This window comes from Hippocampus bargibanti, linkage group LG03 (genome assembly GCF_051943395.1).
Source record: "Hippocampus bargibanti isolate YZ-2025 linkage group LG03, ASM5194339v1, whole genome shotgun sequence".
In the NCBI taxonomy this organism is placed as follows: domain Eukaryota; kingdom Metazoa; phylum Chordata; class Actinopteri; order Syngnathiformes; family Syngnathidae; genus Hippocampus; species Hippocampus bargibanti.
Window position 1 is genome coordinate 5,124,112 of NC_142736.1, and position 21,888 is coordinate 5,145,999.

General features: G+C 43.5%; 2 protein-coding genes across 5 annotated transcripts; both read left to right on the forward strand.

Annotated features, from left to right (window-relative positions):
* The first annotated feature begins 6,403 nt into the window (after positions 1-6,403).
* LOC148900128 (uncharacterized) lies at positions 6,404-10,277 on the forward strand. Of its 3 annotated transcripts, none has more exons than XM_088991603.1 (3): positions 6,408-7,037; positions 7,128-7,469; positions 10,124-10,277. In XM_088991603.1, the coding sequence occupies exons 1-3, from the start codon at positions 6,911-6,913 to the stop codon at positions 10,141-10,143; spliced, it is 489 nt and encodes a 162-aa protein (XP_088847729.1). In that variant the 5' UTR covers positions 6,408-6,910; the 3' UTR covers positions 10,144-10,277. The 3 variants fall into 3 exon arrangements, with proteins under 3 accessions (XP_088847727.1, XP_088847729.1, XP_088847728.1); XM_088991602.1 differs by lacking the exon at positions 10,124-10,277 and adding an exon at positions 9,099-9,774 and having other exon boundaries at positions 6,413-7,037; XM_088991601.1 differs by lacking the exon at positions 10,124-10,277 and having other exon boundaries at positions 6,404-7,037; positions 7,128-9,774.
* A 344-nt stretch (positions 10,278-10,621) lies between these two features.
* LOC148900129 (uncharacterized) lies at positions 10,622-21,312 on the forward strand. 2 transcript variants are annotated; one of them, XM_088991583.1, is made up of 3 exons: positions 11,021-11,159; positions 11,665-12,530; positions 18,125-21,312. In XM_088991583.1, exons 2-3 carry the CDS (start codon positions 12,389-12,391, stop codon positions 19,978-19,980), a joined length of 1,998 nt encoding a protein of 665 aa, XP_088847709.1. In that variant the 5' UTR covers positions 11,021-11,159; positions 11,665-12,388; the 3' UTR covers positions 19,981-21,312. The 2 variants fall into 2 exon arrangements, with proteins under 2 accessions (XP_088847710.1, XP_088847709.1); XM_088991584.1 differs by lacking the exon at positions 11,665-12,530 and having other exon boundaries at positions 10,622-11,159; positions 18,125-21,308.
* Positions 21,313-21,888: the final 576 nt, after the last annotated feature.

Genomic DNA, 21,888 nt, shown 5'->3' on the forward strand with positions numbered 1-21,888 from the left:
TTTAAAAATTCCCTTTCTTTAAAAGTCTCATTTAATCTTAAAGTGCATTATTATATTTTTCAGTCCCAATTAAAGTTTTGTGCCTTTGTACAATCAGTGGGATCAGTTGCAATGCATATTTGTGAATGATAAAAGTAAATTGCATTTTTCTAAGGAAATATGAGGTGTTTCATGAAAATTTTTGTAAAATGATAGTTCATTAAATGTCAATATTTTCCTAATGTTCTTGTGCTTCTTTACACCAAAACAAAGGAAATACATGATATTTTTGCTATTTTTAGCAGAGTATGGTATAATTTTAATGGTCCGGCCCACTTGACATCTCCCTAGGCCGTATGTGGCCGGCGATGCGAAATGAGTTTGACACCCCTGCTCTAACCGATATTGAGGAACCCCCATCTTATAGACCCAACTCACTTGGAAACAAGTGGCCAGTTTGTCCTCGCTAGAGATGAGTCATTTCTCCCCCATCCCTCATCCCTGAGACCAGGTGCTCCAGAAAAACACGTCGTGTATGATACATTGTCGGGCGTATGAGAAAATCAGCAGTTCATGCAGGAAAATACAAAACAGAGATAAGTGTGGAACAAGCGATAAAACAAGTGGTACCAGGTGATCATGATCAGTGTGAGAGAAATACAGAAAGTGGCAAACAAATTGTATAACCATATGGGTCAGCTCAGGACACCAATAAAAATTTCTTCCTTCAGTAGGCGTACATTTTTTGAAATGCTAAAAACGAATAAAATACAGGGAAACCCTTTCTTGTTGTTCGTTTTTGCATTACTACATTACGTCACTTTATATACGTCACTTCCTCACTTTACATATGTCACTACCTCACTTTACATACGTCACTGCCTCACTTTCCATACAACACTACCTCACTTTACATACAGAAATTACATGTATTGTCTGTTGTCAATTGTATGTCTTTTTTAGCCACGTTATAAGTGCCTTGCATGTCTTGCACGCTGGGTCCGAGAGGACATTAATTTCATCTGTGCTGTATGTCATGCATATTAGCATATTTGACAATAAAGCTGACTTTGACTTTTGACTTGACTTTGAAAACGTATACGTTGACTTGTATGCAGGTGGAGTCAAATTCTTCTTAAAAATGGAATTTATTGTAACTAAACAAATACGGCGACAACTATATTTTTCAGGCACCGTGGACGTCTTTTGACTTAGTGAGTAGTGCTGTGTCGTTCGCGAACGAGCTGGTTCTTCAAGCCGGATCCTAACAAAGAGCCGGAAATGGGAGCCAACTTGTTTTCCCTCTATCCGCCGCCCCCGGTCTTCTGTTAAAACCCCACGTGATTGGTCAAGATCCGTGGTAGAGGAGGGAGGGGAGAATTACAGACACAAGCAGCAGTGAGTAGAGGGGGGCAGGGCGGTAGACTGATGGACAAATGTTCACATATTATGCTGTTATTATTCAATTATTATCAATTTTACTAGTTGGTATGATAGCATTATTATTATGAGAAGCAAATTAGTGACAGCTGATCATCAGACCAGAGTAACCACAGGGAAAGTCAAAGTTAGTATCCACTAACTCAGTGCACATATAAATCAAGCCATAGAAATAAAAATATTTGATATGAGTACATGAGTAACCCGTTTTTCACATAATTTTACATGATTTTTGGCAGTTAATTATTTTAAGCAACAAAAAAAAAAAAACAGGAGCAATTTACGAGCCAAAAGAGCCGGATATTTTTAGTGAGCCAAGCCAAAAGAACCGGCTCTCTGAAAAGAGCCAGAATTCCCATCACTATTAGTGAGTCGCTGTAGCGACCAAAGATGGCCGACGCGCTGCGCATGCGCACTTCAGGGTGTTGCTCCGAACCCGATCCGCAGATTTTGTCCCCGACACGCGTTTCATGAAAACGTCCTTTTCATGTTCACCGGACATCTGTGCTATCTTACTGGACTCCAACTGACCAAATTTGAACTTCGTACGCCGGGAAACTCGGCTTGGTGAACGTCGAAGCTCCTCTGACGAAGTTTGCTTGCTAACAAAGAGGCACGTTTGGTCGGAACACGTTGCTCACAAACAGTGACGTGCGGTGAGGTTCATGGCTGGTGAGGCACTGACGTCATCACAGTCAGATTTACAAACATATGAACTCCACAGAGTAGCTTATTCACCATTTGATTGGCAACAGTTAACGTGTTTTGTTTAAAACGTCATGTCAGCATTCTTTATATACTGTATACAAACTGTAGCATAGAAAAAAAGAATAAAAAAACCTTATCGTGTTACCTTTACTTATAAATGAAGTCCAAGTCTCTCTGTGTCAATGGAGATCACTGGCAGTGAAGAAAGTCGTCCTTGATCAGTCCTGTTCCGACTGTATGTTTTCAGTCTTTTGGGCTGAGAATGACCGCACCACTGATGCTGTAGTAGCTGGAACAGTGAGCACGAGCTGGAGCAACTTTGTCGCTTCAGGAATACAGTGAGACCTCAACTTACGAACTTAATTGGTTCCCAGACAGAGTGTGTAAGGCGAAAAGTATGTATCTCAAAAACAAATTTCCATAGGAAACCATTAAAATGGGAATAATCCGTTCCCGGGTTTCCATAAAATACACTTTTCAACTAAATAAGCCTAAAAACTACACACAACATACCTTATTCTATGTATAATAAATGTCCTAGTGTATTGTAATGAAAGAAATACACTGCATTGTATCATAAAGTCACTTTATTTACATTTGTGATGGTCATTTATGGCTTGATGGAATGGCGTTCGAGATCGAAGGTCAAAGGGAATTGCTGTTTGGAAAGAGAGGCGCATTACATGACGACTGTAATTAAAGAAATAAACTGTGCTGTAAAATAAAGTTTTATTTACCTTTTTGACGGTCGTTGATGGCTTATGGAAGGAGAGTCACCGTCCATAAGGACTGTTGGTAACTTAACCTTTGGTGCTGTTCGGTCGTGTGCTTCCGCCGAAGATCACTCCGCCATCCGTGGTGGGTGTGTATTATGAAAATAGTGCTTATTATAAGGTTTAATTTTCATAAATTTGACGTTTGTAAGACAAAAAGTTTGTAAGTTGAGGTGTTTGTAAGTTGAGGTCTCACTGTAGTTTCAATGAGATCCTTCTTGGCCAAAAAGCTGAGAAGCTGTCCAAGAGATTTACATTCATCCCTCACAATTTGTGAGCTATACAGTCCGGTGTTGGTCTTCCTTTAATTATTATTTCCTGCTTCGAAAGTCCAGTTTAGAAAATTCTTTCAATTTAGATATGTAATCCACCATTCTGAAAATAAGGCCAAGCAACACGAAAAAATGACTGGATGGTTGCACTTAACTTGCAAACTGTTTACTGTAGCTTGCTGTCACTAATTACAGTAAAGTCTCGTTATATCGATATTCAAGGGAGTCCGAAAAAATATCGATATAACCGGGACTATCGATATATCCGACCCTGTTTGCATGTAATTTTCTCCGTGCGTGCATAGAAATAGTATCGATACAACCGGGACTATCAATATATCCGATATCGATATAACAATACTGTATATTATTCTACAGCCGAGGAGTCGCAAGAAGAATCTCTAATCACCAGCGCCCCCTGTCATGAGGCAGGAGAACTGTGTGCCTCACCTATGCACACAGTTTTGATAAAAATAAAATAAAATAAACACTGTGGAAATTTAGTTCATATACTAAAAGCTTTTGAACACTTTAATAGCGATATGCAGAGGGACAGCAATTCGGTCTCACTGCAGAGCAAGCCAGCACAGTGAGCAGAGTGATTGCACAATCCATAGTGAGGCTTAGCCGGCTGCTGCCTCGCAGCTCCTCTCCACTTAGTAATTGAACGGTAAATGTGAAAATTCAGTGATTTTGACAAAAAAAAAATCTAAAAATGGTGAAGTAAAATGGGAAAGAACGTGAAAGTACAAATCACTAAATAAATATAACTTTAATTTATTTTGTCATTTGATATTTCCATGATGACAGGTGAGGCACAGCCTCACTTGCCTCCCCTGACTGCACGTCACTGGTCACAGCAGATGAAGTGAGTGATTTTTTTTATGTCGCTGGAAATGTGTGAAAGAAAGACGGCAGAGTACAAGGAGGAACTTTGTCCATCCATGGACGACGTAGAGCTCCAACGTCACCTTTGCAAGTTGGAACCTCGAGTCGTCTTCCCAACAGCGGGTCGGTTCACTTACATTCTAACTCACTGGAAGGGAAAACTTATATTGAAATGTTCGGTTTTATTGCTCAACGAATGGGCCTCATGTTTGCTATTGCGTGAAAAGTCCACACTGCTCTGTTTGAACAAGTCACACCATAATCAAATACAGTGGGGCCTTGGTTTACAAACTTAATGGGTTCCCAGACAGAGTGTGTAAGGCGAAAAGTGTGTATCCCCAAAAATAATTTCTCATAGGAAACAATTAAAATGAGAATAATCCGTTCCCAGGATATTGTTTTAGCCTAACTAAGGAATGTCCAGCTATATCATGGAAAAGTAGAAAACAGCCAACTGTGGCGTTATCAACTTGTGAAGCTGAGTATATGGCACTGGCGGCCACAACTCAAGAAAGCATGTACCTTGTCCAATTATTAAAAGGGATAGAGAGCAGTAACCACCACGTACCAGTAAAAATATATGAGGACAGTCAGGGAGCATTAGCTTTGTCCAAAAACCCAGTGTGTAGGCAAAGAAGCAAACGTAGATATTAAATATCATTTTGTACAGTCTGCGCACACTCAGGGGAAAATATCTATAAAATATTGTCCAAAAGAAAACATGGTTGTGGATGTTTTCACTAAGGCGGTGACAAAAGTGAAACTTGAGAGATTCAAGAGATATTTGTTTGGTGAAACGTAAATATTTTGAAGCTCGCAGTGTGTTGCAAATATGTAAAATGTTTTTATTTCTATAACAATGTATTTCTTGTTTCAATGTCTTTCGTGTTTTCTTTTTGTTTGCTGCATGACATTGTGAGCATGTCTTTGAGTGGGAGTGTTGAGTGTGCGTGCAAAGACACGATTGAGGAGATTTCATGATTGATATCACCTGTGAAACGAGCTGATCATGTGATACCTGAAGCCTTTTTAAGCGCATGCGCAAAATAAAATGTTTGTCCAGTTCCCAGACCAATGATTGTCACTGCTGTGCATCATTTCTCTCGTAAGTACTGTCAATCGCTACGAAAAGTTACCATTTTGGTTGCTGTTAAAACGCTAGGACTGCTGCCAGAATGACTAGCGCAACATTATGCAAATTGAATGTATACATGAACAATGAAAGCATTTGTGTGTTTTATTTTCTTTTAATGTAAACTATTTTCCCGCTCACATTATTTTAACACAGGTTTGCGAGTGCGAAAATTTCCCGATTTATGAAACTTAACATGGAAAGGAAAAGGAGGGGAGTGGCAATACCTTACATTGCAGGAGTTTCTGAAAAACTACAGTCCTTTAATTGGCAACACAAAATTCCTACTTATTTCAAACCGGTAAACACTTTAAGGCAAAAATTAGTGCATCCAAAAGACAGGCTACCAAACAAAAAACAAAGTAATGTAGTTTATTCAATACATTGTAAGAATGAAAATTGTAAAGAGCAATACAATGGGGAGACTAAACAAATTCTCAAAAAATGACTATCAACATCGCAGGGATAATACGAGTGGGCCTCATTCAGCAGTACATATGCACCTAACAGCTAGCAAACACTCATTTGACGACAATGAAGTTAAAATCTTAGCGAAAAAACATAGATGGTTCGAAAGGGGAGTAAAAGAAGCAATTTTCATAAAACAGCTAAATCCTTCACTAAACCGATATGGTGGTGTGAGGTTCAATTTGGTTCGTTCGTACAACAGTCTGTTTAGGCAACATGGGATTAGTAATGCTGATGAGGTGATACAGGAGGAAGTGGGGCAATTAGGCCAGTCGTTAGTCAGGACAATAGGAACAATCAGTGGAGCCACAGGGAGTAGTCCTCTGCCCCCAACCTGAGAGCAGGGACCTATCATAGCAGTGTCCGGCACCACCACGTCTGGACAGTCGGGTTACATGTATAGGGCCGATACTACCAGTAAGACTTTAGTTCTCTGAAGAAGCATCTTGGATAAGAAGCGAAACGTCCAACACCTTCAAAGAAGTACAGATGACGGTTGAAAAAATATTATACACTATATATCGATCCACTTGAGAACGTGTCTTGGCACTGTTCTGAGAGTTCTTATTCTTCCTAGGTGAACGTGATCCTTATCCGACAGCCAAGAAACCGCTTGTTTACATATTTTTTTTTTGTTTATTCACATGCAAACCACTGCCGGGCATGCACTAGTTGTCACGCTATTATTTTGAAGGTGGCCCACGCGCTTGCTCGCTCGCCGCAGACTACCGTAATGCACAGTGTTGTCAATCGAAGTGGCGGCTCACTTGACTTCGATTTTGCGAAGGGAGGCTTGCTTGACCGCAATGAAAAACTATTCATGTGAGTGTAAAGTGACTTTGGGAGCTTTGAATGGCGCTTATAACTAAAATCTATATATATTTTTATTACTGCGAAAAAAGCTTATTTATTTTTTCAAAATACCGTGGACATCTTTGACTTGGTGAATTCGCCGTAGCGACCAAAGATGGCCGACCCGCTGCGCATGCGCACTTCAGGGTGTGGTTCCGAAGTCGATCCGCTGATGTTGTCACCGACACCCGTTTCTTGAAAACGTTGCCACAGATTAATGTTCACCGGCCATCACGGCGACATTACTGGACTCCAACTGACTTAATTTGAGCTTCGTTTCTGGGAAACTCGCCTTGGTGAACGTCGAAGTTCCTCCTGCGAAGTTCGCTTGCCAGCAAAGAGGCACGTTTTGTTGGGACACGTCAGACTGAATACATCTCGTGAGTGTATTTTTTGGGATGTCGCTGGAAATGTGTGAAAGAAAGACGGCAGAGTACAAGGAGGAACTTTGTCCAACCATGGACGACGTGGAGCTCGGACGTCAACTTTACAAATTGGAACCTCGAGTCGTCTTAGTTAGAGCGGGTCGGTTCACTTCTTCCTCTCCAACTCACTAATGCTTCATCTTATTTTAACTTTCTTGTGTGTTATGGAACAAAAATTGTGCCCCCGCAGACCTCAAAGAAGAAGCTTTGGATCCTGAGCATCAGGATCGAGATCCCCCTCAAAGTCAAGAGGAGGAAACACGACAGAGCCCTTACGTTAAAGAAGAAGAGCGTGAGGAGGAAATCAGCAAGTTTCCGTTGACTGGAGTCAGTGTGAAGAAAGAAGAAGCTGATGGAGAACGAGAAAGAGGATCCCACTTGGATGGCCTCTTAGCTCCACTTTCCGAAGACGACACTGAAGTCACCTCGCATTCTTCTGACACGGAGGATGAGCAACAGTCCAAAGGTTATCCGACATGTGGTGCGGGCATCGGACGTCCGAAATGTTCCCAATGTGGCAAAACCTTTGCAAGTAAGTCGAATTTGAAGAGGCACACCGAGACACACATGGGGCAGAAACCCTTTGCCTGCTCAGTTTGTGGCAAAACGTTTGTTCAGAAGATACATTTAACAAACCACATGAGAACACATACTGGGGAGAGACCCTTTGCCTGCTCAGTTTGTGGGAAAAGATTCCTTCAGAAATCACATTTGGCAGAGCACGCCATAAGACATACCGGAGAAAAAAAATTTGCCTGTTCAGTATGCGGTAAAGCATTCTATACAGATCACAAGTTAACAAGCCACAAAATAACTCACTCCGGGGAAAAGCCTTTTGCCTGTTCAAGCTGTGATAAATGTTATTTTACACCAGGTGACTTAAACAAACACATGAGAAGGCACACTGAGGGAAAAATCTTTGCCTGTTCAGTATGTGGGAAAGCATTCTATACAATTGGCGAGTTAACAAGTCACAAAAGGATTCACTCCGGGGAAAAGCCTTATGCCTGTTCAAGTTGTGGTAAATGTTTTCGTTCACACGGTAACCTAATCGTACACACAAGAACGCACACTGGAGAAAAACCTTTTGCCTGCTCAGTTTGTGGGAAAAGATTCACTGCCAAATCATGTTTAGCACAGCACGCCGTAAGTCACACCGGAGAAAAAAAATTTGCCTGTTCAGTATGCGGTAGAGCATTCTATTTAAATCAACAGTTAACAAGCCACAAAATGACTCACTCCGGGGAAAGGCCTTATGCCTGTTCAAGTTGTGATAAATGTTTTCGTTCAAAACGTGACTTGAACATACACACGAGAAGGCACACTGAGGAAAAATCATTTGCATGTTCAGTATGCAGGAAGGAATTCTACACAGTTAGAGGGTTAACAAACCACACAATGATTCACTCTGGGGAAAAGCCTTATGCCTGTTCAAGTTGTGATAAATGTTTTCGTTCACAAAGTTGCCTAAACGTACACAGAAGAACGCACACTGGGAAAAAACCTTTTTCCTGCTCGGTTTGTGGGAAAAGATTCAATCAAAAGCAGAATTTGAGTGTGCACATTAGAACGCATACTGGAGCAAAAGCTTTTTACTGCCCGATTTGTGGGAGAAAATTCCTTGACGAATCATATTTAGCAAAACACGCCATAAGACACACCGGAGGGAAAAAAAATGCCTGTTCAGTGTGCGGTAAAGCGTTCTATACAAATTCCGAGTTAACAAGCCACAAAATGACTCACTCTGGGGAAAGGCCTTATGCCTGTTCAAGTTGTGATAAATGTTTTCGTTCACAACGTCACCTAAACGTACACACGAGAACGCACACTGGGTAAAACCCCTTTGCCTGTTCAATTTGCGCAATTCGATTCAGCCAAAAGTCTCAATTAAATGTGCACAGGGCTGCCCGGTAGTCAAGTGGTTAGCACGCCAGCTTCACAGTGCAGAGGTCGCCGGTTCGCATTCCGATCCAGCCTCCCTGTGTGGAATTTGCATGTTCTCCCTGGGCCTGTGTGGGTTTTCTCCGAGTCCTCCGGTTTCCTCCCACATTCCAAAAAACATGCATAGCAGGCAGATTGAACACTGTAAATTGTCCTTTGGTGTGAGAGTGATTGGTTGTTTGTCTTTGTGTGCCCTGCGATTGGCTGGCAACCAATTCAGGGTGTCCCTCGCCTGGTGCCCAGAGACAGCTGGGATAGGCTCTAGCAACCCTTTGCCTGCTCCGTTTGTGGAACAAGATTCACTTGGAAGAGACTGGTAATCCTACATGCAACAGTGCACACCGGAGAAAACCCTTTCGCTTACTCAGTTTGCGGTCAAAGCTTCACTCGAAAGGGCACTTTGACAAGGCATATCAGAGAACACTCTGGAGAGAAACCTGTTGCTTTTTCCGTTTGTGGTCCAACGTTTGCTGGAAGGGACTCTTCTTCAATGGACACATGAAGACACACTTTGGAGAAAAAAACACGTGCCTGCTTACTTTTTGGGGAAAAGAGGATTTTAATGATCAATGCCTTTTAGAAAAAAATACGACAAAACTAAATGGGGTATTCCAAAATGAATGAAAAACGTTTTTGTTTTCCTTTATGACTTTTCGCTTTGTTGTCAAAAGATTTTTAATGTGAATGATTCCCAAAGTATTCTTACCGAATCCCTTTGCTGTACATTCTTTTCATCTCTTTGGGGGGGGGCTTTTTCTTTCTAAATTTTTCTTCAATAGATCTGAAATTGGTTTGTTTCAAAATGCTTTCAAATGTTGTGATTGTGGTTGTATCAAGCACGTTGAGTTACCTCCTGTCCGAAAGTGTGGAAGACGAATAAAGCTGCCTTGTCTCAAGAGATTTATTTCGTTTCATGATGGAGCTCGTACATGGCAGGTCAAGTCCCCCAGATGAAACCTTCATGGCCACAAAATTTGCTAAAATTGGGACAGGTGGAGTCAAATTCTTTTTAATGTGGATGTTAATTGAAAGTTTTATTGTCACTATGAAACGATACTGCGAACAACGATATTTTATTCAGGCACCGTGGACGTCTTTTGACTCAGTAGGCGTACATTTTTTGAAATGCTGAAAACGAATAAAATACGGGGAAAATGTATACGTTGACTTGTATGCAGGTGGAGTCAAATTCTTTAAAATGGAATTTATTGTAACTAAATACTGCGACATCTATATTTTTTTCAGGCACTGTGGACGTCTTTTGACTTAGTGAGTAGTGATGTGTCGTTCGCGAACGAGCTGGTCATGAGAGCCGGATACTAACAAGGAGCCGGAAATATGAGCCAAATCTTTTTCCATCTATTCCCCACCCCCGGTCTTCGGTTAAAGTCCCATGTGATTGGACAATATCCATGGTAGAGGAGGGAGGGGAGAATTACAGACACACGCAGCAATGAGGAGAAGGCGGGATAGACAGGTGGACAAATGTTATCATAATATGCTGTTATTATTAAATTATTATCAATTTTACTATATGGTATGATAGCATTATTATTATTATGAGAAGCAAATTAGTGACAGCCGATCATCAGACCAGAGTAACCACAAGGAAAGTCAAAGTTATTATCCACTAACTCTGTGCACTTTTAAATCAAGCCATATAAATAAAAATATTTAATGAGTACATGAGTAATTCGTTTTTCACATAATTTTACATGATTTTTGGGAGTTAATAAATTTAAGCAACAAAAAAAGCGATGAGCCTTTTACGAGCCGAAGAGCCGGATATTTCTAGTGAGCCGAGCCAAAAGAACCGGCTCTCTGAAAAGAGCCAGAATTCCCATCACTATTCTTGAGTCGCTGTCGCGACCAAAGATGGCCGATCCGCTGCGCATGCGCACTTCAGGTTGTTCCGAACCGATCCGCAGATTTTGCCCCCGACACGCGTTTCATGAAAACGTTTTTCTTTTTTTATGTTCACCGGACATCTGTACTATCTTACTGGACTCTAACTGACCAAATTTGAGCTTCGTACGCCGGGAAACTCGCCTTGGTGAACGTCGAAGCTCCTCTGGCGAAGTATGCTTGCTAACAAAGAGGCACGTTTGGTCGGAACACGTTGCTCACAACAGATCAAGTGAGTGAAGTTTTTTGGTGTCGCTGGAAATGTGTGAAAGAAAGACGGCAGAGTACAAGGAGGAACTTTGTCCAACCACGGACGACGTGGAGCTCCAACGTCAGCTTTGCAAATTGGAACCCCGAGTCGTCTTCCCAACAGCGGGTCGGTTCACTTCCATTCTAACTCACTGTACGGGAAAACGTATTTTGAAATGTTCACTTTTATTGCTCAACTATTGGGCCTCGTGTTTGCTATTGCGTGAAAATTCCACACTGCTCTGTTTGACACACCATAATCAAATACAGTGGGGCCTTGACTTACGAACTGAATGGGGTCCCAGACAGTGTATCAAGCGAAAAGTGTGTATCCCCAAAAATATTTTCTCATAGGAGACCATTAAAATGATAATAATCCGTTCCCTAGTCTCCATAAAATGTAAATTTCAACTAAATAAGGCTTAAAACTACACACAATATAACTTATTCTATGTATAATAAATGAGCTATTGTATTGTAATGAAAGAAATACACTAGACTGTATAATAAAGTCACTTTATTTCCATGTGTGATGGTCATTGATGGCTTTTAATTGACACCTGTTTTTCTGACTTGTAAGGTCTTAAGAAACTGAGGCATCAAATTATCATTCATCATGTTGATTCTCATAGCCACAGTCTTTTCTGGATGGAACTGTTCAAAAAAGCCTGCTCATCATTGCACTTATCCAACATTGCCTTGATGCTCTCACTTGATGTTGTGTTGAGGACCTCTTTATGGACAGCAACAACCCACGGCTGGTAGACAACATTGGAACCAAAATATCCCAGTGGTGCCTCCAAAATGTTGCGCTTTCCACTATGGTAAGGGAGATACGGTGTTGTGGGATTCAGAAAAAAAACACAAGACAAGTCGTGCTATACGTCTTGACTCAACGTCTGTGTAAGCTCTCAGTCGTACAGGAGTGGTCCATCGATTAAAAGGTTTCTTCAGCCGTCATCTGTACTTCTTTGAAGGTGTCGGACATTTCGCTTCTCATCCAGGATTCTTCTTCTCAATCTCATCATCTTGACTCAACCGTGGTTTACTTCGAAAGCAAACGTATGCGCCAACAACTTCCTGTCCAACAATTTAAATCGGTCCGACACGAAACACTAAACAAAGCAGGCGTTCCTTGTTTAAATAAACATTTTACATATATATCATTTGTAAACCAATGTAACTACGCGAATGTAACCAAAATACTAAATAAGGTACTTATTAACCTGTCAAAATAACAGCAAAAGTATCGTTGAAGACGATTGTGGTGAATTATCCTCAACAGTTATATACAGGTTGTTTGGACGCACAGGCTTGCCGTACCTAGCATTTGTCATCGCCTGTGCAATGATGTAAATGTTCTCATTCTCTCTTACCATGTCGGCTGATGCAACAAGTCACGGTCAATACAGTTTACTAAAGATAAGGCGTGTCTGCTTCGTCGCACAAAACGCCACAACGATCGACGTGTGCATTCAGATAAAGTGGGTGTTGCAAGGTAGGCCGGCTTGGGTGCTTTTTGGTTGTGTGCTTTGGTGTTCTTCCGCCGAAGATTACTCCGCCAGCCGTGGTGGGGCGGCGCTCCGTGTGTATCCCGAAAAGTAGTGCTTAATCTAAGGTTTAATTTTCATAAATTTAACGTTCATAAACAGAAAATTTCGTAAGGCAAGGTGTTCGTAAACCGAGGCCCCACTGTATTACTATTTTGCCAGCAGACAAGGGTAGGTGTACAGTGCTTCTCAACACATTGGATTATGAAGACAAATAAATAGTTTAATCAGCGATTGTAACACCTATGAGCAACTGAACAGGGACTGTTCCAATAGATACAAGAAAGACGTCGTAGTGAACACCGCAGGGTTCGTAGAGAGTATCAAAGACCTCAAATTGGAGCCTGAGGAAACATTGGCATCTTATGAGAAAGATGTCTTCCTTCCAATCTTTATTCAATACATAACTATCTACTTATGAGGTGACTTCTCTCTTTACATCTGTCCCTCCCCCAGCAGCAGTCTCAGTGGTGAGGACGAGACTGCTGGCGGACTCTTCTCTGCATGAAAGAACCAAACTTAAACCGGACCACATCTGCCAATTATTGGAAATTTGCCTTAATACTACGTATTTTCAATTTAGGGAAAACTTTTACAAATTCATGGTTGTGCTATGGGCTCACCAGTTTCACCCATAGTGGCTAATCTTTACATGGAACAGATGGAGAAACAGCCCCTCACATCCTTCCTGGGGACAAAACCGAGGCACTGGGGTAGATATGTGGACGACACTTTCGTCAGAATTAAAAAAGCAATAAATTCAATCCTTCACAGATCACGTTAACTCGGTAGACATCAATATTAAATTTTCTTGCGAGGACATTAAAGAGAACCAACTAGCCTTTTTGGATTGCAAAGTAATTATAAAAGAGGACAGAGCGCTAAAACAAATCTTTAGGAAGGCCACATACCCTGTCCAATACATACTTTTTGAATCTAACCACCCCCTACAACACAAACTAAGTGTTATCAGAACCCCCAACATAGGGCTAAACTAATACCAACAAGCGTCAAAGGTAGAGAAAAGGAGTCAAAGCATGTCAGGAGAGCACTCACAAACTGTGGTTCCCTCAGTGGTATTTTAACAAATCAGAATCAGAATCAGAATCATCTTTATTGCCAAGTATGTAGGACACACAAGGAATTTGTTTCCGGTAGAACACGCTGCACTAGTATCGTTGTCAAAAAAACTGCTAAGTGGTACTATACAGTTCCATTTTGGCTACTGTTGAAATGTCAAAAGAAAAGAATAGGGAATGAAACAAAAAATTCTGAAGATACTAAAAGGAGAGGAGTAGTAGTACATTACATTGCAGGAGTTTCTGAAAAACTACGAGTCCTTTGGCAACACAAAATTCCTACTTATTTCAAACCGATAAACACTTTAAACCAGAAATTACTGCATCCAAAAGATAGGCTGCCAAATGAAAAACAGAGTAATTTAGTGTATTCAATACATTGTAAGAATGAAAATTGTAAAGAGCAGTATATCGGGGAGACTAAACAAATTCTCAAAAAAAAAGACTTGATCAACATCGCAGGGATAACACTAGTGGGCCTCAATCTGCAGTACATATGCACCTAAAAGCTAGCAACCACTCATTTGACGACAATGAGGTTAAAATAATCGCGAAAGAAAATAGATGGTTTGAAGGGGGAGTAAAAGAAGCTATTTTCATAAAACAGCAAAACCCTTCACTAAATCATGGTGGCGTGAGGTTTAATTTGAATCGTTCGTACAACAGACTTTGTAGGCAACATAAGCTTAGTTATGCTGATGAGGTGATACCAGAGCAAATGGAGGAATCATGCCAGTCGTTGACCCCATAATCAGGCAGGCAATAGAAGTAATCAGTCAGGACAATAGAAGCAATCAGTGTAGTCTCAGGGAATAGTCCTCTGTTCCCCCCCTCAACCTGAGAGCAGGCACCGCCACATCTGGACAGTAGGGATATATATAGGGCCAAAACTACCAGCCAAAACTTTCGCTGACGAACCCTCTTGGATAAGAAACGAAACGTCAGACAGCTTCAAAGAAGTACAGATGACGGCTGTAGAAACCTTCTCATGGATGGACCACTGAGAGCTTACACAGACGCATGATCAAGGGTCGAAATTTATTGGGGGAGCAGAAAGAACCAATCAGGATCCATCCATCTTCTGCCGCTTATCCGGGGTCGGGTCGCGGGGGCTGCAGCTTCAGTAGGGAAGCCCAGACTTCCCTCTCCCCAGCCACTTCTTCTAGCTCGTCCTGGCGGATCCCGAGGCGTTCCCATGCCAGCTGGGAGACATAGTCTCTCCAGCGTGTTCTGGGTCGTCCCCGGGGTCTCCTGCCAGTGGGGCATGCTCGGAACACCTCACGAGGGAGGCGTCCCGGGGGCATCCTAATCAGATGCCCGAGCCACCTCATCTGGCTCCTCTCGATGTGGAGGAGAAGCGGCTCGATTTTGAGCCCCTCCCGGATGACCGACCTTCTCACCTTATCTCTAAGGGAGAGTCCGGACACCCTACGGAGAAAGCTCATTTCGGCCGCTTGCATCCGGGATCTCGTTCTTTCGGACACAACCCATAGCTCGTGACCATAGATGAGGGTTGGGACGTAGATCGACCGGTAGATTGAGAGCTTTGCTTTTTGGCTCAGCTCCTTCTTTACCACGACAGATCGGTACAAAGTCCGCATCACGGCAGACGCCGCACCGATCCGCCTGTCGACCTCTCGCTCCCTTACACCCTCACTCGTGAACAAGAGACCCAGATACTTAAACTCCTCCACTTGAGGCAAAATCTCCTCCCCGACCCGGAGAGGGCACTCCACCCTTTTCCGACTGAGAACCATTGTCTCAGATTTGGAGGTGCTGATTCTCATCCCAGCCGCTTCACATTCGGCTGCGAAACGCTCAAGTGAGAGTTGGAGAGCTCCACTTGAAGGCCCCAACAGTACAACATCATCTGCAAAAAGCAGAGATGCTATACTGAGGCCACCAAAACGGAAACCTTCAACGCTTCGGCTGCGCCTAGAAATTCTGTCCATAAAGGTGAACAGAATCGGTGACAAAGGGCAGCCTTGGCGGAGTCCAACCCTCACTGTAAATGATTCCGACTTACTGCCGGCAATGCGAACCAGACTCTGACATCGGTCATATAGGGACCGAACGGCCCGTATCAGCCGCTCCTGTACCCCCATACTCCCGAAGTACCCTCCACAGAACTCCACGAGGGACACGGTCAAACGCTTTCTCCAAGTCCACAAAACACATGTAGAGTGGTTGGGCGAATTCCCATGCGCCCTCGAGGACCCTGCTAAGGGTGTAGAGCTGGTCCACTGTTCCGCGGCCGGGAACCACATTGTTCCTCCTCAATCTGAGGCTCGGCTTTCCGACGGACCCGCCCCTCTAGGACCCTTGAATAGACCTTTCCAGGGAGGCTGACGAGTGCCACAACAGCCCCACAACATCCAGAGCCTTTAGGAAATCCGGTCGAATCTCATCCACCCCCGGGGCCTTGCCACCGAGGAGCTTTTTAACCACCTCGGTGACTTCAGCCACAGAGATCGGAGAGCCCCCCTCGGAGTCCCCAGACACTGCTTCCTCCAAGGAAGGCGTGTTGGTGGAGTTGAGGAGGTCTTCGAAGTACTCTGCCCATCGGTTCACGACGTCTCGAGTCGAGGTCAGCAGCGCCCCATCCTCACTGTACACAGTGTTAGTGGTGCATTGCTTTCCCCTCCTGAGATGCCGTATGGTGGACCAGAATTTCCTCGAAGCGGTCCGGAAGTCGGCTTCCATGGCCTCACCGACCTCTTCCTATGCCCGTGTTTTTGCCTCGGCGACGACCGAGGCTGCATTCCGCTTGGCTAATCGATACGTGTCAGCTGTATCAGGAGTCCCACAGGCTATATAATCCCGGTAGGACTCCTTCTTTAGCTTTACGGCATCCCTTACTACTGGTGTCCACAAGCGAGTACGGGGATTGCCGCCACGACAGGCACCAACCACCTTACGGCCGCAACTCTGATTTGCCGCCTCAGCAAGGGAGGGACGGAACATGGTCCATTCGGACTCAATGTCCCCCACCTCCCCCGTGACATGTGTATAGTTCTGCCGGAGGTGGGAGTTAAAACTCCTTCTGACAGGGGATTCCGCCAGACGTTCCCAACAAACCCTCACAACACGTTTGGGTCTTCCAGGTCGGACTGGCATCTTCCCCCACCAACGGAGCCTACTCACCACCAGGTGGTGATTAGTTGACAGCTCCGCCCCTCTCTTCACTTGATTGTCCAAAACATGAGGCCGCAAATCCGATGATACAACTATAAAGTCAATCATCGAACTTTGACCAAGGGTGTCCTGGTGCCACGTGCACATATGGATACCCTTATGTTTGAATAAAGTGTTTGTTATAGACAATCCGTGTTGAGCACAGAAGTCCAATAACAAAACACCACTCCTGTTCTGATCGGGGGGGCCATTCCTCCTAATCACGCCCCTTCAGGTCACACTGTCATTGCCCACATGAGCATTGAAATCGCCCAGCAGAACAAGGGAGTCCCCAGGTGGAGCGCTCTCCAGCACACCCCCTAAGGTCTCCAAAAAGGATGGGTACACTGAACTGCTGTTTGGTGCATATGCACAGACAACAGTCAGAACCCGTCCCCCCACCTGAAGGCGGAGGGAAGCAACCCTTTCGTCTACTGGGGTGAATCCCAATGTACAGGCGGCGAGTCGGGGGGCAATAAGTATGCCGACACCTGCTCTACGCCTCTCACCGTGGGCAACTCCAGAGTGGAAAAGAGTCCAACCCCTCTCGAGAGGGCTGGTACCGGAACCCAGGCTGTGTGTGGAGGCAAGCCCAACTATGTCTAGTCGGAACTTTTCAACCTCGTGCACCAGCTCAGGCTCCTTCCCTGTAAGAGAGGTGACATTCCACGTCCCCAGAGCTAGCTTCTGCAGTCGAGGGTCGGACCGCCAGGGTCCCCGCCTTTGGCTGCTGCCCAGCTCACAATGCACCCGACCCCTCTGGCCCCCCCCATGGGTGGTGAGCCCTTGAGAAGGGGGACCCACGTTTCCTCTTCGGGCTGAGCCCGACCGGGCCGCATGGGTGGAGGCCCGGCCACCAGGCGCTCTCCAACGAGCCCAATCTCCAGGCCTGGCTCCAGAGAGAGGCCCCGGTGACCCGCGTCCGGGCAAGGGAAAACCAAATCCATTTCTCTTCTTCATCATATGGGGTCTTTAATCAGGATGATGTGAACAAATCTGATAATGGTCAACTCTATTGGGAGTAAAGTCGCAACGCTACACCGTTGTGTTTTGCCTTTTAGCTGATGACCCCGTACGTACATTAAACCTTGTTTATGCGTTGGACATGAGGACTCCAGTCATTTACTGGCGCAGGTGAATCAATCCGTGTGGAGGCCGCGATCTCTTTCTCCTCACACTGTCTTTGGAATGTTGCATACTGTTTTGTGTTCAATTTCCTTGACACTCACAAATGCGTCATATTATTTCAACTTTCTTGTGTGTTATGGAACAAAAATTGTGCCCCACAGACGTTAAAGAAGAAGATTTGGAGCCTGAGCATCAGGATCGAGAACCCTCCCAAAGTCATGAGGAGGAAGCAGGGAAGCGCCCTCACGTTAAAGAAGAAGAGTGGGAGGAGGAAATCAGCAAGTTTCCGTTGACTGGCATCAGCTTGAAGAAAGAAGAAGCTGATGGAGAACAAGAAGGAGGATCCCACTTGGACGGCTTCTTGGCTCCACTTTCCGAAGACGACGACGACGTCACCTCGCGGTCTTCTGACACAAAGGATAAACAACAGTCCAAAGGTGATCAGACATGTCGGGCGGGCAACGGACGTCTAAAATGTCCCCAATGTGGCAAAACCTTTGCCAGTAAGTCAACATTGAAAACACACACCAGGACACACGCGGGGCATCAACGCTTTGCCTGCTCACATTGTGGGAAAACGTATTCTCAGAAGACAACTTTAACGAGGCACATGAGAACACATACTGGGGAGAGACCCTTTGCCTGCTCAGTTTGTGGGAAAAGATTCTTTCAGAAATCACATTTAGCAGAGCACGCCATAAGACATACCGGAGAAAAAAAATTTGCCTGTTCAGTATGCGGTAAAGCATTCTATACAGATCGCAAGTTAACAAGCCACAAAATAACTCATTCCGGGGAGAAGCCTTTTGCCTGTTCAAGCTGTGACAAATGTTATTGTACACGAGGTGACTTAAACAAACACATGAGAAGGCACACTGAGGGAAAAATCTTTGCCTGTTCAGTATGTGGGAAAGCATTCTATACAATTGGCGAGTTAACAAGTCACAAAAGGATTCACTCCGGGGAAAAGCCTTATGCCTGTTCAAGTTGTGGTAAATGTTTTCGTTCACACCGTAACCTAATCGTACACAGAAGAACGCACACTGGAGAAAAACCTTTTGCCTGCTCAGTTTGTGGGAAAAGATTCACTGCCAAATCATGTTTAGCACAGCACGCCGTAAGTCACACCGGAGAAAAAAAATTTGCCTGTTCAGTATGCGGTAAAGCATTCTATTTAAATCAACAGTTAGCAAGCCACAAAATGACTCACTCCAGGGAAAAGCCTTATGCCTGTTCAAGTTGTGATAAATGTTTTCGTTCAAAACGTGACTTGAACAAACACACGAGAAGGCACACCGAGGGAAAAATCTTTGCCTGTTCAGTATGTGGTAAAGCATTCTATACAATTAGAGAGTTAACAAGTCACAAAAGGATTCACTCTGGGGAAAAGCCTTATGTCTGTTCAAGTTGTGGTAAATGTTTTCGTTCACACGGTAACCTAATCGTACACAGAGGAACGCACACTGGGGTAAAACCTTTTTCCTGCTCAGTTTGTGGGAAAAGATTCAATCAAAAGAAGAATTTGAGTGTGCACATGAGAACTCACACTGGAGAAAAAGCTTTTTCCTGCCCGATTTGTGGGAGAAATTTCCTTGACAAATCATATTTAGCAAAACACGCCATAAGACACACCGGAGGGGGGAAAAATGCCTGTTTACTATGCGGTAAAGCATTCTATACAAATTCCGAGTTAACACGCCACAAAATGACTCACTCCGGGGAAAGGCCTTATGCCTGTTCAAGTTGTGATAAATGTTTTCGTTCACAAAGTGACCTAAACGTACACAGAAGAACGCACAGTGGGGAAAAACGCTTTGCATGTTCAATTTGCGGAGCTCGATACTATCAAAAGTCATATTTGGATGTGCACAGAAGAACGCATACTGGAGAAAAACCTTTTGCGTGCTCAGTTTGTGGGAGAAGATTCATTCAGAAATCAAATTTAGCAACGCACGCCAAAAGACATACCGGAGAGAAAAAAAAGCCTGTTCAGAAAGCGGTAAAGCATTCTATATAGTGAGAGAGTTAACAAGCCATAAAATGATTCACTCTGGGAAAAAGCCTTACACCTGTTCAAGTTGTGATAAATGTTTTCGTTCACAAGGTGACCTCAACGTACATACGAGAACGCACACTGGGTAAAAACACTTTGCCTGTTCAATTTGTGCAACTCGATTCAGGCAGATTCAACACTCTAAATTGTCCTTTGGTGTGAGAGTGATTGGTTGTTTGTCTTTGTGTGCCCTGCGATTGGCTGGCAACCGATTCAGGGTGTCCCCTGCCTGGTGCCCTAAGACAGCTGGGATAAGCTCCAGCAACCCCCGCGATCATAATGAGGAATAAGCGGTATGGAAAATGGACGGATGAATGTGCACAGACACCGGGGGTAAACCCTTTGCCTGCTCAATTTGCAAAACTTGATTTAGACATAAGGGGCATTTGAATGCGCACAGAAGAACACACACTGGATAAAAACCATTTGCATGCTCCGTTTGTGGAACAAGATTCACTTGGAAGAGACTGGTAATCCTACACGCAACAGTGCACACTGGAGAAAACCCTTTCGCTTGCTCAGTTTGTGGTCAAAGCTTCACTCGAAAGGGCACTTTGACAAGGCATATCAGAGAACACTCTGGAGAGAAACCTGTTGCTTTTTCCGTTTGTGGTCCAACGTTTGCTGGAAGGGACTCTTCTTCAATGGACACAAGTAGACACACTTTGGAGAAAAAACATGTGCCTGCTTGCTTTTTGGGGAAAAGAGGATCTCAAATGATCAATGACTTTTAGAAAAAATATGACAGAACTAAATGGGGTATTCCAAAATGAATGAAAAACGATTTTTTCTCATTATGACTTTTCGCTTTTTTGTCAAAAGATTTTTAATGTGAATGATTCCCAAAGTATTCTTACTGAATCCCTTTGCTGTACATTCGTTTCATCTCTTGTGTGGGGGGGCTTTTTATTCTATTTTTTTCTTTCATAGATCTGAAATTGGTTTGTTTCAAAATGCTTTCTAGTGTTGTGATTTTGGTTGTATTAAGCACGTTGAGTTGCCTCCTGTCTGAAAATGCGCAAGATGAATAAAGCTGCCTTGTCTCAAGAGATTTATTTCGTTTCATGGCCACAAAATTTGCTAAAATTGGGACAGGTGGAGTCAAATTCTTTTTAATGTGGATGTTAATTGAAAGTTTTATTGTCACTATGAAACGATACTGCGAACAACGATATTTTATTCAGGCACCATGGACGTCTTTTGACTCGGGAGGCGTACATTTTTTGAAATGCTGAAAACGAATAAAATGCGGGGAAAATGTATACGTTGACTTGTATGCAGGTGGAGTCAAATTCTTTAAAATGGAATTTATTGTAACTAAATACTGCGACATCTATATTTTTTTCAGGCACTGTGGACGTCTTTTGACTTAGTGAGGAGTGATGTGTCGTTCGCGAACGAGCTGGTCCTTAGAGCCAGATCCTAACAAGGAGCCGGAAATATGAGCCAAATCCTTTTCCATCTATTCCCCGCCCCCGGTCTTCGGTTAAAGTCCCATGTGATTGGACAAGATCCATGGTAGAGGAGGGAGGGGAGAATTACAGACACACGCAGCAATGAGGAGAAGGCGGGTTAGACAGGTGGACAAATGTTATCATAATATGCTGTTATTATTATTCAATTATCAATTTTACTTGTTGGTATGATAGCATTATTATTATGAGAAGCAAATTAGTGACAGCCGATCATCAGACCAGAGTAACCACAAGGAAAGTCAAAGTTATTATCCACTAACTCCGTGCGCTTTTAAATCAAGCCACATAAATAAAAATATTTGATGAGTACATGAGTAATTCGTTTTTCACATAATTTTACATGATTTTTGGGAGTTAATAAATTTAAGCAACAAAAAAAGCGATGAGCCTTTTACGA